At 63.4% G+C, this 13,322-nt stretch overlaps 1 protein-coding gene across 2 annotated transcripts; it reads left to right on the top strand.

The window, feature by feature from the left end:
• Positions 1 to 568: 568 nt before the first annotated feature.
• Positions 569 to 13,309, top strand: NOC2L (NOC2 like nucleolar associated transcriptional repressor). Of its 2 annotated transcripts, XM_032360705.1 has the most exons (20): positions 569 to 722; positions 873 to 1,064; positions 2,134 to 2,308; positions 2,395 to 2,514; positions 3,171 to 3,291; positions 3,377 to 3,467; positions 4,385 to 4,463; positions 4,572 to 4,682; positions 5,052 to 5,165; positions 5,650 to 5,838; positions 6,087 to 6,226; positions 7,162 to 7,273; positions 8,864 to 8,977; positions 9,336 to 9,437; positions 10,379 to 10,522; positions 10,624 to 10,737; positions 11,704 to 11,839; positions 12,194 to 12,261; positions 12,292 to 12,337; positions 12,644 to 13,309. In XM_032360705.1, the coding sequence occupies exons 1-20, from the start codon at positions 691 to 693 to the stop codon at positions 12,748 to 12,750; spliced, it is 2,307 nt and encodes a 768-aa protein (XP_032216596.1). In that variant the 5' UTR covers positions 569 to 690; the 3' UTR covers positions 12,751 to 13,309. The 2 variants fall into 2 exon arrangements, with proteins under 2 accessions (XP_032216596.1, XP_032216595.1); XM_032360704.1 differs by having other exon boundaries at positions 12,194 to 12,337.
• Positions 13,310 to 13,322: the final 13 nt, after the last annotated feature.

Here is a 13,322-nt window from a genome sequence, read left to right on the forward strand (position 1 = left end):
CCCCCACCCCCGCCGTGGCCTGTCCAGTGAAGCAGAAGCGACTCTCATCATTCTGACCCTCATTCGATGCAGGCGAGACTGGCCTGGTCATCAGAGCGTCATTTTTTCCCGGCGAATTGCCCACCTACGCGGCTAGTAGCCTGCTTTTCCTGCGAAGCTGGTCTCTTTATTATTGATTCCTGAGAGCTCTTTGCATAGGAGTCTTGTCTGTCAAGTGTCTTCCCCGGGGCGCATTTCGTCCGGCGCCTGTGCATTGACCCCCTTCCAGGCACGTGCTTTCTGGAGCTCTGGGGAGGCTGTGGGCAGCAGGGGAGAGGATGCCCCAGGTCCTGGGCCTCGTCTTCCCTGGGGCAGGTGATGTGTGAGCAGCCGGCCAGCGTTCCATCCCGTGCAGTCCTGCCCGACTTTCGAGATCGACAGCCCGACACTCAGCGATGTGTGCGGGAGCCGTGACTGAGTCCGGCCTGCGCCGTTAGCGTCCGTCCGTCCGGCCATCCTGGGAGCCCGGAGCGCCGAGGATGTGAACTTGCCCTCCCGCCTGGATGCCACCGGAGCCTCCGTTGGAGAAACTCAGAGCCACCGGTGGGGCGCGGCGGGGCGGGGCCGAGGGCGGGGCCGGCCCGGAGGAAGTGCGGCTGCCGGACGGCATTCTGGGGCCGGAAGTGGGGCGCACGCTGCGGGCGGGCGGCGATGGCGGCGGCGGCGGCGCGGGCCGGCAAGCGGTGAGTTGGGGGTCCGAGGGCCGACTGGGTCCTCCGGTGCCTCCCGGAGCGTCTCCGTGTCCCCGGCGCGGCTAGGCTGGGCGGGCCGGGCCGGCGGGGAGGCCTGACCCGGCCGGCGGGGAGGCCTGACCCGGCGGCCGCCACCCGCAGGCGCCTGGCGGAGCTGACAGTGGACGAGTTCTTGGCTTCGGGCTTCGAGTCCGAGTCGGAGTCCGAGTCCGAGTCCGAGTCCGAGTCCGAGTCCGAGTCCGAAGGAGCCGCGGGAGCCGCGGGAGCCGGGACGCGGGCGGTGCGTGGAGCCGACCGGAGACGGGATGGGCCGGCCGGGAGCCCCTCGTCCAGGTGAGGGGAGCGTCCCCCGCGGGTCGTGCGTGAGGCCAAACCCTCTCCCTGTCCGGGCCCGTCGCGCGGGTGGGGACCGGGGACCGCGACCCCGCGCCAGCCCCCGCGCTCGTTCGTTCCTGCAGCGCTTGCCGTGACGAGCCTCCTTCCACTCCCCTGTGTGCTCGGGCCTCACCCTCTTGGAGACCCGTCAGTCCCCGCTTGGCCCGGAGACAGGCGGCGGGAGGGAGCGGGGAGCCCGGGCGGGACTCGATCCCAGGGCGCTGGGGCCGTGGCCTGAGCCCAGGGCAGACGCTTCACCGACGGAGCCCCCAGCGCCCGACGGCCCGTATTTTGGGCGCTCTCTGGTGCGTCCCGAAAGGGTCCCTTTCCGGCCTGGAAGAGGTTCGGCAGCCCGGGGGAAGCGGGGCGGGGTTAGGCCAGAAAACGAAGTGGGGCCGAGGGCCAGGAAGCCGGGGTTAGAGAGCTAGGGAGGAGGGGCGCGGCCCCTGTTGCTGGTGGTGCAGAAGGACCCTTGGGCAGCGGGTCAGTGGACAGAGACCCGAGGGAGGAGGCCACCAGCCCGGGGAAGGACGCTGTGGTGTTTCAGGGATTCGGAGCGGCGGAGCTGCCGAGGTGGGGGCAAGCCTTACGAAGGACGGGTGACCGGGAGAGTGGAAGGTGGCCCTGGGGAAGGGTCGGTGCTGGCTAGGGAGAGGGGCGTCTCTCACTGAGAGCCTGCGGAGGTCGGGTCACTGATGCGGGAGGTGGAGCAGAGGGTGGGCAGAGAAGTCCGGGAGAATCTCGGGTGCGGGGTCGGCGTTGGGTGGGACGTGCAGGTGTTGGAGCGCGTACAGAGAGGCTGTCGGACGTGTGCGTCCAGAGTTTAGGGGCGAGGGCATCTGCTGAGGGTGCGACCCTGGAAACTGCCCTGCGTTGGCTGTCCGCAGCCCTGGTGGAGGGAGCCGTCTGGGCCCCGTAGCTTCTCTGTGGAGGCTGGCAAGCTTCCAGTGTGGAGGCCAAGAGGCCTCTGCCCCCACCCCTGTGGGCTGCGCCGGTCCGTTGTGCCTGATGACCCCCACCTCCTTAGCCGGCATAAAGGTCGAGCATCTGAGCATAAGGACCAGCTCTCTCGGCTGAAGGACAGAGACCCCGAGTTCTACAAGTTCCTGCAGGAGAACGACCAGAGCCTGCTGGACTTCAGTGACTCAGACAGCGCGGAGGACGAAGAGGGCCAGTTCCACTCCCTGCCGGACACGCTGGAAGTGAGGGCCTAGGCCCGACGGGTGGGGGCAGGGGCACACTTAGGGCCCCTGCCCCCTGCTCTAGCCTGGCCCTCTGTCTGGTACAGGAAGCCAGCGAGGAGGAAGATGCGGGGGAGGGTGGGACCCCCCGCGGACTGAAGGGGAAGAAGCGGGATTCTGCTCCTGTGACCCTCGCCATGGTGGACGGATGGAAGCAGGCGGCGAAGGTGAGGCGCGGCATGGGGAGGGCCGTTGGACACCCCCGCCACCTGCTTTAAGAGGAGTCTGCCCTGGCCTCGTTGCAGTGACTCGGATCTGTGCAGTCGGGAGGGTGGGGGGGAGGCCTTCTCCGAGCACTGGCCCTGGAGTCCTCCTTAGCACATCTCCTTACGCTGAGAGGCTCCAGGATCGCGCTCTGTCCTTCGGTCAGAGATCCTGGGGGCGCTTCTGCTTTCTGCCCCTCAGCTTCCCTCTCAGGTGCTCCCCGGTGCTGAAGGCCACTGCGGGCAGGACACACTCTGTGCCTTTGTCGGTCACTGGAGCCAGAGCCCTTCAAGGCGTTTGCATTGGTTTCTGCGGGGAAAGGAAAGGGCAGAGGGAGAGTTCTGGAAACCACCTGTCACAGATTGCCACCCAGATCTCGGACCCTCAGCCTCTCCCCTCTCCCTCTGACCCTGAGCCAGGCTCGCTTCCCTTCCAGGATCGTTTTGGACTCCTCTCTCTGTTCCCTGCGTGTGTCTCCATAACAGCTGCTGCTCCACGTCTCAGAGTGTGGGCAGGGGCACCTTTCTCTTTCAGAGCAGGTTTCTCTGGTTGCCTCATGCTCTGTCTGACACGGCTGACCCCACCCCCCCGACATTTTGGGTCCTCTTAACCCCTTTAGCATCACCTTACTCCAAAGCTGTTCCACGAAGTCGTGCAGGCGTTCCGAGCTGCTGTGGCCACCACCCAAGGAGACCAGGAAGGTGCCGAGACCAGCAGATTCCAGGTCACAGACAGTGCTGGTGAGCTGGACGAGGGGATGCGGGATCCCGGCCCCCTGTTCCGCCTTCTGTACTGTGAATGGCATCTGTGGTCCCCTCGTTGTAGTGTTCAATGCCCTGGTCACCTTCTGCATTCGCGATCTCTTTGGCTGTCTCCAGAAGCTGCTGTTTGGAAAAGTCCCAGAGGACAGCCGCAGGTGAAGGGAAGGGGGAGGTAGGGAGGTGTGGTCAGGTCCCTGCACTGGGGAAGGCAGAGGCCTTGTGATCTAGGGGTCCTCTCTAGACCCAACCAGGACTGAGGGATGTTGAATGAACATAGAGCCAGGCCCGTTGCAGTGTTCCTGGGAGAGGCTGGGCACGCGGGGCCAGTTGGGTGGCTCTGCTCTCCTTTCTTTTTTCTGTCTAAGAAAGCACATCCTCTACCCAGAAGTTTTTAGGGGCCCAGAGTGCGTGCTTGGCTTCGCGCCGCTGGTTTTCTAGGTCGGGATTCTCTCTTTTTTGATCTTTCTTTCTTTAAATGAGTGTCTTTTCCACGCCTTCGCTGTGTGGTTGGGGAGGGGTCTGTGCCCACATAGGTCGGTGCCTTTCACAGCTGAGTTTCGGAACCTTAAGTCCCGTGTTAGAGGAGACTGAGGAGGCGAGGCTGTGAAAAGTCTTCAGTGAGAGAGAACAGCCGCAGACCTTTGGCAAAAGGGGAGGCCCACTGGCCTGGGAGGGCCGTGCAGCCACGTGCCTAGGAGGTAGTGAGGGCCTGAAGGGTCAGACTATCCCCAGACACCAGGAAGAAGGCTCCAGGGAAGGGTCCTGCGTGACCTTCTGAAAGGGAGGCTTGGGGCGGTGGCGGACCTGGAGACAGGGGTATCTGGGTCTGCTGGAAGTTGCCAGGGTGAGACTCGTGACCAGGACGGCGCAGCTTTGTGGAGGTGGCCCTGGGGGAAGGGGGCAGGGAAGCTGACAGACAGGTGGGGTGGGGCTGGCACTGGCCAGGTATGGACTCTTGCGTGAAGGGGGCCGCCGCATGGGGAGAGCCGTCACCGGGAAGGGGGGTGGGTTTGGGGAGAAAGTGCAATTGTGGGGGTTCACTCAGACGGCTGTGGGTTTGGTCTCTCTGTAGGGTGCTGCACCCGTCTGGCAGCCCACTGTGGGGCAAGCTCCGGCTGGACATCAAGGTTTACCTGAGCTCAGTTATACAGGTGTGGTTCCAGAGGGGAGAGGGCCTGCTGTGCTCCACGGGGCCAGTCCTTCCTTGTTTCCCAGATGGGCGTGGGCTGGGGGCCTCACGGCGTCTCCCGCTTCCCCAGCTGGTGGCCTGCGTGGCCGAGGCGACAGTGGCAGCGGCCGTGCTACAGCATGTCAGCAACTCCGTGCCCTACTACTTGACCTTCCCCAAGCAGTGCCGCCTGCTGCTCAAGGTCAGCCAGGGTGGTGGGGGTGTGTGTCGCTGCCCTTCCAGAGTGCCCCTCTCGTGTGCCCGTCCCCACCCTGCCCCCGCTTGGGTTCTGTCTCCGTCCGCTCTTTGCTCCTGGGGCTGCAAAACCAGTCCCATAAGGGGGTGGCTTTCTGACGTTTCTGATGAGAAGCGAAGCAAGATCTACTCTTGCTTTCTCACGTGCTCCCTGGTACTGCCTTCACGGGTTAGGGTTACGTTTTTGTTACCCCCAGGTTGAGTTCTGAGTGGTTCTCTTCTGAGATGCTCTGGGAAGGGCCGTCTCCCAGCAGTGGCCACGGGGCTCTTTGGCTTGGGGAGGCTGGGGCAGGCAGTGACATCTTGCCTTCTGCAGAGGATGGTGGTGCTGTGGAGCACAGGTGAGGAGACGTTGCGTGTCCTGGCCTTCCTGGTCCTCGTCAGGGTCTGCCGGCATAAGAAGGATGTCTTCCTGAGTCCTGTTCTCAAGGTAGTGCGGGCCCAGGGCTTCTGCCTCTTGTGGAGAGGCCGGGGACCGTGCTGCTTGGCCTCAAGCGGGGATGGCCTGTCCCACGTGGAGCCCCTCTAGAAAGCCCTGTGTAGGCCTGGCACATAGCTGGGGCTCTTCTGCCTCCCTGCTTCCCAGTCCCTCCACGGCGTCCTGCCTCTTCTCAGTGGCTCATGCTGCACTCCCCTTGGCACTCTCCCCCACCTGTAGGGTCCCTCCTCTCGGCACTGCAGACTTTGTTTGAGATTGGTGGCTGTACGGTGTGGAGGCTGAGCAGCAGTAGGGGGCCCAAGGGGCAGGCTGCGTGTAGGGGGAGACATGCAGCAGACATGACCAGACTGTGGCTCCCGCCAAGGCAGCAGCTCTGGGAGAAAGGCCCAGGTGTCTGGTAGTGGCTTGGAGCTGGGCGGTGGGTACCTAGGGCCCTGGGAGCTCAGGTGGTTCCAGCTGGGGTCTTTCCTGGCAGCACATGTATATCACGTACGTGAGGAACTGCAAGTTCACCTCTCCCAGCACCCTTCCGCTCATCGGCTTCATGCAGCGGACTCTGACCGAGCTGCTTGCCCTGGACACTGGTGTCGCCTACCAGCACGCCTTCCTCTACATCCGCCAGCTTGCCATCCACCTGCGCAATGCCATGACCACCCGCAAGAAGGTGTGTGGGTGTGCCTGCGGGGCGGGGGATGGCCCAGCCTGACCCAGCTGAGGGCCTGAGGGCTCCTGGCTTCCAGGAGACGGCCCAGCATGTGTTTGGGATCAGGGCCTTTGCTGGTGGGGGCTTCGGGCATAGGCAGCGGCACGGGGCAGGGGGGCCGAGATCCCGTGCCCCTGGTGGGTGAGGAAGAGCAGGGCCTTGCCAGGAGCCCCGCGCTGAGCTGGAGACGGCCCTCGCTCTGTGTGCAGGAGACGTACCAGTCTGTGTACAACTGGCAGTTTGTGCACTGCCTGTGCCTGTGGTGCCGCGCACTCAGCACCCTCTGCCCCCGGGAGGCCCTCCGGCCCTTGGTCTACCCCCTAACCCAGGTGGTGATCGGCTGCATCAAGTGAGTTCCGCTGGGGGCGGTGGCCCTGACGTCGGAGGGAGGCAGCTTTCCGTGGGCTGCTGCGGGGATCGGGCTCGCTACAGGGGAGGCATCCTGGACGGCCAGGAGGAGCTGCTGCTCTGGGAGGGTCTGGGCCATCCCTGGACCCTGGGTCTGTTACTGGGCAGCGCCTGAGGAAGTACGGGGGTGTTGGTGGTGGTGTGGTCTGTGGCCCAGTGTCCCCGACTGGTGCGTTCTAGGTGATGCTGGGTAGAAAAGGCTAAGTACCCTTGGAGGGAATTTGGTTTTTGGACAGAGCTGGGCTGTGTGGTTGTGACTCTTGAGTTGTGGTCAGTATCCAGGGCGGATCCTGGAGGAGCTGCAGGAGGCCAGGTGGTTGCCGTTGTTGGCCAGGAGGGGTCGCCCCGGAGCCCCTGAAGGGGGAGCCGTCCAAGCGGGGCGCAGGCCTGCATTAAAATGAAACTAAGTCTGGGGGCGCCTGGGTGGCTCAGTGGGTTAAGCCTCTGCCTTCGGCTCAGGTCGTGGTCTCAGGGCCCTGGGATTGAGCCCCGCATCGGGCTCTCTGCTTGGCGGGGAGCCTGCTTCCCCCTCTCTGCCTGCTTGTGATCTCTCTTTGTCAAATAAATAAATAAAATCTGAAAAAAGAAAAAAGAAAAAGACGCTAAGTGAGAAGTCATGTGGGGTGTTCTCTCACCCGACAACCGAGTGAGGAGGCAGGTCCTTGAGACCAGAATGTCAGTCGGGGGCCTTTTGTCCTGCCGTGTTCTGTGTGGAGGAGTCAGAGGGGCAGGTGTGCCCACCCACCCCGCCAGATGTGAGGTTAGATCCCCATGGGTGGGAATGCGTCATGGGCAGCCAGGCCAGAAGGGGGAGGCTGGTTTGGGGGGTCTCTGAGGCTCAGGCCTCTGCTCACCCCTGCTTTCCCATGCTCCCAGGCTGGTCCCCACCGCCCGCTTCTACCCCCTGCGCATGCACTGTGTGCGCGCTCTGACGGGGCTCTCGGGGAGCACCGGCACCTTCATCCCAGTGCTGCCCTTCATACTGGAGGTGAGAGGGGGCCGCCACCGGGGACGGGGCGGGGGCGGGGACGGGGTTGTCTGGTGCCTCCGGGCTGTCTCTGGAAGCACCTCTTGCTGTCTCTGGACTGTCTCTTCCAGAGTGCTGGTTTTCCCATTTGTAGAGCAGGTTCTGGGAAGGCATCGCTCTGTGCGGAGCCTGTGTCGTGTGCTGGTAGGGGCCCTGGCCGTGAGGACACGGACGGCTGCTCTGCAGGGCTGGCCTGACGGTGCTGGTTTTAGGACACGCTTGAGTCTGTCCGGTCCAGTACAGTGAGCAGGAGAGCTGGGCCAGAAGCCTTGGTCTGATTCCAAAGCTGCGTTTCTTCTCCTGCGCGCTCCTGGGTCCGTTCGTGTGGACGCACACATCTGTGTGTGCACACGTGTGTGTGTCCTTGCATGCCTGCACGCACATGTAGCTCAGGTACCGAAAGGTGGTCTGACTAAAGCCCAGAAGCCCGCTAGGGCTAGGCCTGGACCCACTGTACGCTTAGGACTTCACGTCTCCCTGTTAGAGAGGCCCGAGTGTCCCCCACCGCGAGATGGGCCAGGTTAGTGTCTCAGGGTGGTGTGCTGTGCTCCCAGGGCTGTGTTCTGTGTCTCCTTACCAAGTAGAAGAGAGAAGGGAGCCCCTGAGGGTTCCTACTCGGATTTCTTCTTCTCACAGCTCTTGTACGGACTGACCCCTGCCCCAGCCACTCTGCAGGGCACGTCCCTTCACACCCAGGCCTCTCCTTTCCAGAGAAAACACGTCAGGAGGCAGTTTCTGCCCTGCCCTTCCCGGGTGGGTGGGAAGGGGTATCGAGAGCAGCCCCCCGCCCTGTCCCCACACCACCTCGGGCTGAGCCAGGTTCGAGAGTGCCGGTGTCCCCCCTTGGGAGACGCTGTTACTGCCACAGCTGTGGGTGCTTTTCACCTGGGCTTGCGTTGAGCTCGGCTGGGAACCTTCCCCCCGGCTCCGTGGCATCTTCTGTGTTGGCCACCCACGCCCTTCAGGACAGCATCCTGGATCACCTCTGTGCACGGGCTGTGCGGGGGGCAGGCACGACTTCCACTCTGCTGCCCCAGGGCCCCCTGCAGCCTTCCGCGTTTGGACCCAGGGTGGGCTTCTCCAAGACGCAGAGAGCGATGGACGCAGCCGGCGGTCTCTGTGGAGGATGGAGGAGTGGTGGCGCTCCGGACCTTCATCGGAGATGCTCCTGGGGATGCAGCCCTGGGGTTGGCCCAAGGCCTTGGGGGTGCGGTCAGGGGGAGAACCTTGCGGTGGCCGTGGCTGTGTGCAGGTTCTTTGGTCTCTAGATGTTGATTTTTACAGCTGCTTGGCCTAGTTTTAGGAAGGAGTCGATAGCATGTGTGCGCTCCTGGTCCCGTTCCCTTCAGCCAGAGCCCCAGTCGGGGATAAAGTGATGGCCTCGGAGGCCCGAGTGCTGCATGGCAGGCGGTGTGGGGGCCCGCAGGGCTGGCACTGCATGTGGCTGCCCGTCCCTGCTTCCACATTGGGTCTGTAACCCAGGATATGGGTGGAGTGTGACACAGTGGGGCATGCGGCAGAGCAGGCCGGGCTGATGTGGCCTTGGGACAGGTTTTCCAGCAGGTGGACTTTAACAGGAGGCCAGGGCGCATGAGCTCCAAGCCCATCAACTTCACCGTGATCCTGAAGCTGTCCAAAGTCAACCTGCAGGAGAAGGCGTATCGGGTGAGGCTGGCCTCCTTGGAGGGGCGTGGAGAGATGCCTTGGGTGGGGGTCCCAGCCAGATGGCATAGGGCACTGAGGTCAGTGTGTAGGGTGGCAGGGGTCAGCTGAGTGTGGAGTTCGTGTGGACCTTCCTGGGTCTCTTGGGATGGGAGGGAATGGTGTTCTTGGCCTCAGCCACACTGAGTGCGAGCGTGTGCGCGTGCGAGCGTGTGCGCGTGTGAGCGTGGCGTCTGGGAGGCTGTGGGGGCCCGTCCTCCAGTTTCCACCCTGCAGACGGAGTGGACACATCGGACTGCTCTGGAAGAGCGCGGAGCTCCCGTCTCCCCAGCCCCGACCTGCTTTCTTCCCTGCTGCCCAGGACGGCCTGGTGGAGCAGCTGTATGACCTCATCCTGGAGTACCTGCACGGCCAGGCCCACAGCATCGCGTTCCCTGAGCTGGCGCTGCCCGCCATCCTGCAGGTGTGTACCCACCGTCTGGGTCCACCTTCCCTTCCCAGACCCCTCGACGGCCTGCCCCCGTGTAGCAGACAGAGCTGCTTGATGGGCTCGGCTCCCCATTCACGGAGCGAACAGAGGGAGGCATCCTTGTCACAGCCACACAGGGCCAGGAGCCAAGCCTAGCCTCTGTCGAAGGTCCACCTGCCTTCAGGCCAGATGTTTTCCATCTCACAGAGGCAGGTGCCTCTCATGGAAAGGACCAGGTGGCACTGCCTGTCCCTGTCTGGTGCTGGTGGGCAGAAGCAACCCGCACAGCCGGAGGCCTGTTCGGCGAGTTGGGCTGGGCTGCTCTCCCCAGAGCCGCGCTGGCCGGAGACGCATCCAGACACAGGGCTGGCTGTGTCTTCGAGCCTTTAATTCTGGGCTCCAGGTCCCAGGGGTCCCAGTGTGGAACAGGGCTTTGCAGACTCTGCTGGTAGAATCTGATGGGAAGTGTTCTAGACTTCACAGTCACGGGCTCTCTCACAGCTGCTCAGGTTTTCCAGTCGTTGTTCCAAGAACCCACAGAAACGCATGAGTGAGTAGGTTGGACGCGCACCGGTTCGACTTTATTTACAGAGACCGGCTGGGGGTGGTCCGACCTGGAGGGTAGCCCCGTGCTGCCCCACTGCTGCTGCCGTGCCTTTGCCTGGCCTGTGGGATGGGCCGTCTGCTCTCCAGCCCCACAGGCCCAGGCACCAGAGATCATGCAGCACCCCCCCACCCCAAATCTGGTGTGTGGACTTGGGTCCCCTCCCCGTGTGTGTGCACTAGGGCTCCCCATAGCCAGAGCTGTGCGACACATGAACCCACGTTCCCTGCTGTCCCGTCTCCTCCCTCTGGTCACGTGAGGCCCAGACGGATTGTGGGGTGCAGAGCAGGTCTGTGTCTGGACCTTGTCTGAGCCCCTCTTCCTTCCGCAGCTGAAGTCCTTCCTCCGGGAGTGCAAGGTGGCCAACTACTGCCGGCAGCTGCGCCAGTTGCTGGAGAAGGTGCAGGAGAATGCGGAGTACATCTGCAGCCGCCGCCAGGGGGCCCCCTTCGCCGTGGCTGACCAGCACGCAGTGGTCAGTTGGGCGGGCGGCACTGTCTGAGGGCGCCGGTCAGGGCCGGGCTGGGCTTTGGAGGTTTGCCCGGGGTGGGGCTGATCCCGAACCTCTCCCCGCAGGATGCCTGGGAGAAGCAGACCCGAGAGGAGGGGACCCCTCTCACCAAGTACTACAGCCAGTGGCGGAAGCTGAGGGAGCGAGAGATCCAGCTGGAGATCAGTGGCAAAGAGCGGGTGTGTCTGCAGGGGACGTTTCTGGGGGTCAAGGAGGGGATGTGGGCGTGGCCGCCTGGGTTGCTCTGATACCGGATCCAGCTCCTTGGCTGTGACACCAGAGTGGGGAAGGGGGCTTGTGGGAGGGGACAGTCCCAGGGACGACGTCGGCAGGATGGGTGGGGGCCTGTGTTCCAGCCGCAGCCTGTTCTGGGGCAGCTCTGAGGGGGCAACTGTCCTGCAGAGCTGGGTAATGGTGGGGGGCTGCTTCTCTCATGACCTGCAGGAGGAGGTGGCTGGAGACCAAACCAGCTGGGGATTCTGGGGGAGTGAGTGGCTGGACTGACCTTGGCACCAGAAGTGGAGGCAGGGAGCCACAGGAGGGGTGATGCCTCTGAGTCTGGGCCTGGCCAGTGGGTGTGGGATGGTGGGACTCGAGCGGACAGCTTCATGCTGAGGGGCATGCCTGTGACTGTCTGTCCTGTGCGGTCACTGTGGGTCTGCTGTCATTTCTGAGATGGATGGTTGAAGATTTGGAGGCAGAAAGGTGAGGGGCTGCAGCTGGGCCTCCAGCCCGTGGGTGTGACTGAACCTTTGATGGCACCTTGTGGCCAGCGTGTGGTTAGGGTCTCCTCTCCTGCCTGGCGGGATGGCTGTCCTGGAGTCCTGTCCCGTGATGTGGACCAAGAGTTGGCTAGAAAAAAGTGGCCAGACAGAGTCTTTGCGTGGGGGACCGGTTGGGAGGCAAAGCTTGAGGGGGACTGGGGGAGGGAACAGGACACTGGGATCAGGCGGGGAGACAGGAGCCGCGGTCCGGATTCCTGCCGTGTGCCGCATGCTGTGGCCTAGCTATGGCTAGGGTTAAGCCTTGGGGTGTAGGGGGTTCCTGGGGCTGAAGCAGGGCAGGTTGGGGACTGGGCTGGGGTGGGCTCTCTGAGCGTCCTGACGATGACCCTCGCCTCCTGCTCTGGCTCTGGGTCCTGCCAGCTGGAAGATCTGAACTTGCCAGAGATAAAGCGGCGGAAGGTGGGAGACAGGAAGAATGAAGACCGAGTGGAATTTAAGGGTCTCTTTGACCTGGACAGTGATGGGGAAGACAGTGCCATGGACTTCTCAGAGACAGGTAGGGGCCTGAGCTCCTTGTGGGGAAGGGGACGGTGGGCCTGGAAGGCTTTCTGAGCTGCCTCATGGACCCAGAAGAGGGTGCTGGCTTCCACCTGACCGCTCCTGTCCACTGGGGCCCTTCTACCGCTCTGCTTTTGGGGAGGGCTTCCTGGCACTGGAACACGTGCTGCCAGACCTTGTTCCTTGCTCTCACTCTGGGCACTTGGGAATCCTCTCTACCTGCCCAAAGGGGCCTGAGTGAAAGGTGGGTGGGTGTGGGGCTGTGAGCCTGGCCCAGCCTCCTCCCCTAACGGCCCCCAGTGAGCACCTGCGGGTGGGCCCCCTCCCATGGGCTTTACTTCTCGGACCCCAGGGATGCCTGTGTCCCCAGGAGCTCGGCAGAGGGTGGAGGAGGAGGAGGAGGAGGAGGAAGAAGAGGAGGAGGAGGAGGAGGAGGAGGAGGAGGAAGAGGAGGAGGGCAGCTGTAGCAGCCAAGAAGCCGCCGGCAATTCAAAAGGTACGTGGTTCCTGGGCGTGAGGGGTGGTGCGTGGCCTGTTGAGCCTGCCTGTTCGGAAGCCCGAGGGTGTCAGGGGTGTGGCGGGGCGGGTAGGCAGGGCAGCCAGCTGGGAGGGCAGCTCTAAGCTGGGCCCACACCCTCCTTGGGGATACCCGGCCAGCTGCTCCGTTCCCGCTGGTTCTGGCCGCCAGTAACAGTGGCACAGTAAATTAATTAGGGCTGTGATTAATTAGTGATGAGTAATCTACAAAGCTGGCTTCTCCCTGATAAAGTGGGATTTATGTAGCCTTGGTCTCTCCCTGCAGATGGAGGCTTGGACACACAGGCGGGCCTGGGCCTCCGGGAGCTGCGGCGGCTGGCCCAGGGGCCGGAGGACGAGTTGCAAGACCTCCAGCTCTCGGAGGAGGACTGAGGGCTGCCAGCCTGGGGACCTGCAGGGACTGCGGTGCACGGCTCCCAACTCAGCGGGCAGTCGGGCACATAGCTTCTTGGCTGGCCCTGAGCCTGGCGGTCAGGGTGCACGCTGCGGTGGGGGGAAGGGCAGTCGATGGCGCGCAGGGCTTTATCTTTCCAACATGGAAGACCAGAAAGTACCGAACCCTGTGCGGCCCCTGCAGTGGTGGCTGTGGAGCCCGTGTCTACTGCTGCGCCCCCACAGTGCTGGGTCAGAGGCATCAAGACCGTGCAAGGAGCTGACCTGGGGCGGCGCTCTGCCCCGACCTCTGCCCCGATGGCAGGCTGCTGTCCCAGTTCCAGACAGAGCTGGCGGGCACGGCCGCCGCCCGTGTGGCCTGATGGGCCGCCTCTGTGTCCTTCGTCATTCTTTGGTCTGTCCGCAGGTACCCGGGATACGGAGTCCCTATGCTTGGGCTCAGGTGTGGGTCCCCAGGCTTGTCTGCACCTGGCTCTGTGACCACCCCCAGAAAGTTTTGGAAACTTTTCCTCTTAACTCACATTTTCCTTTAAAAAAATTCTTTGTGTTTT

The sequence above is a fragment of the Mustela erminea genome, chromosome 10 (assembly GCF_009829155.1).
Source record: "Mustela erminea isolate mMusErm1 chromosome 10, mMusErm1.Pri, whole genome shotgun sequence".
NCBI lineage: Eukaryota > Metazoa > Chordata > Mammalia > Carnivora > Mustelidae > Mustela > Mustela erminea.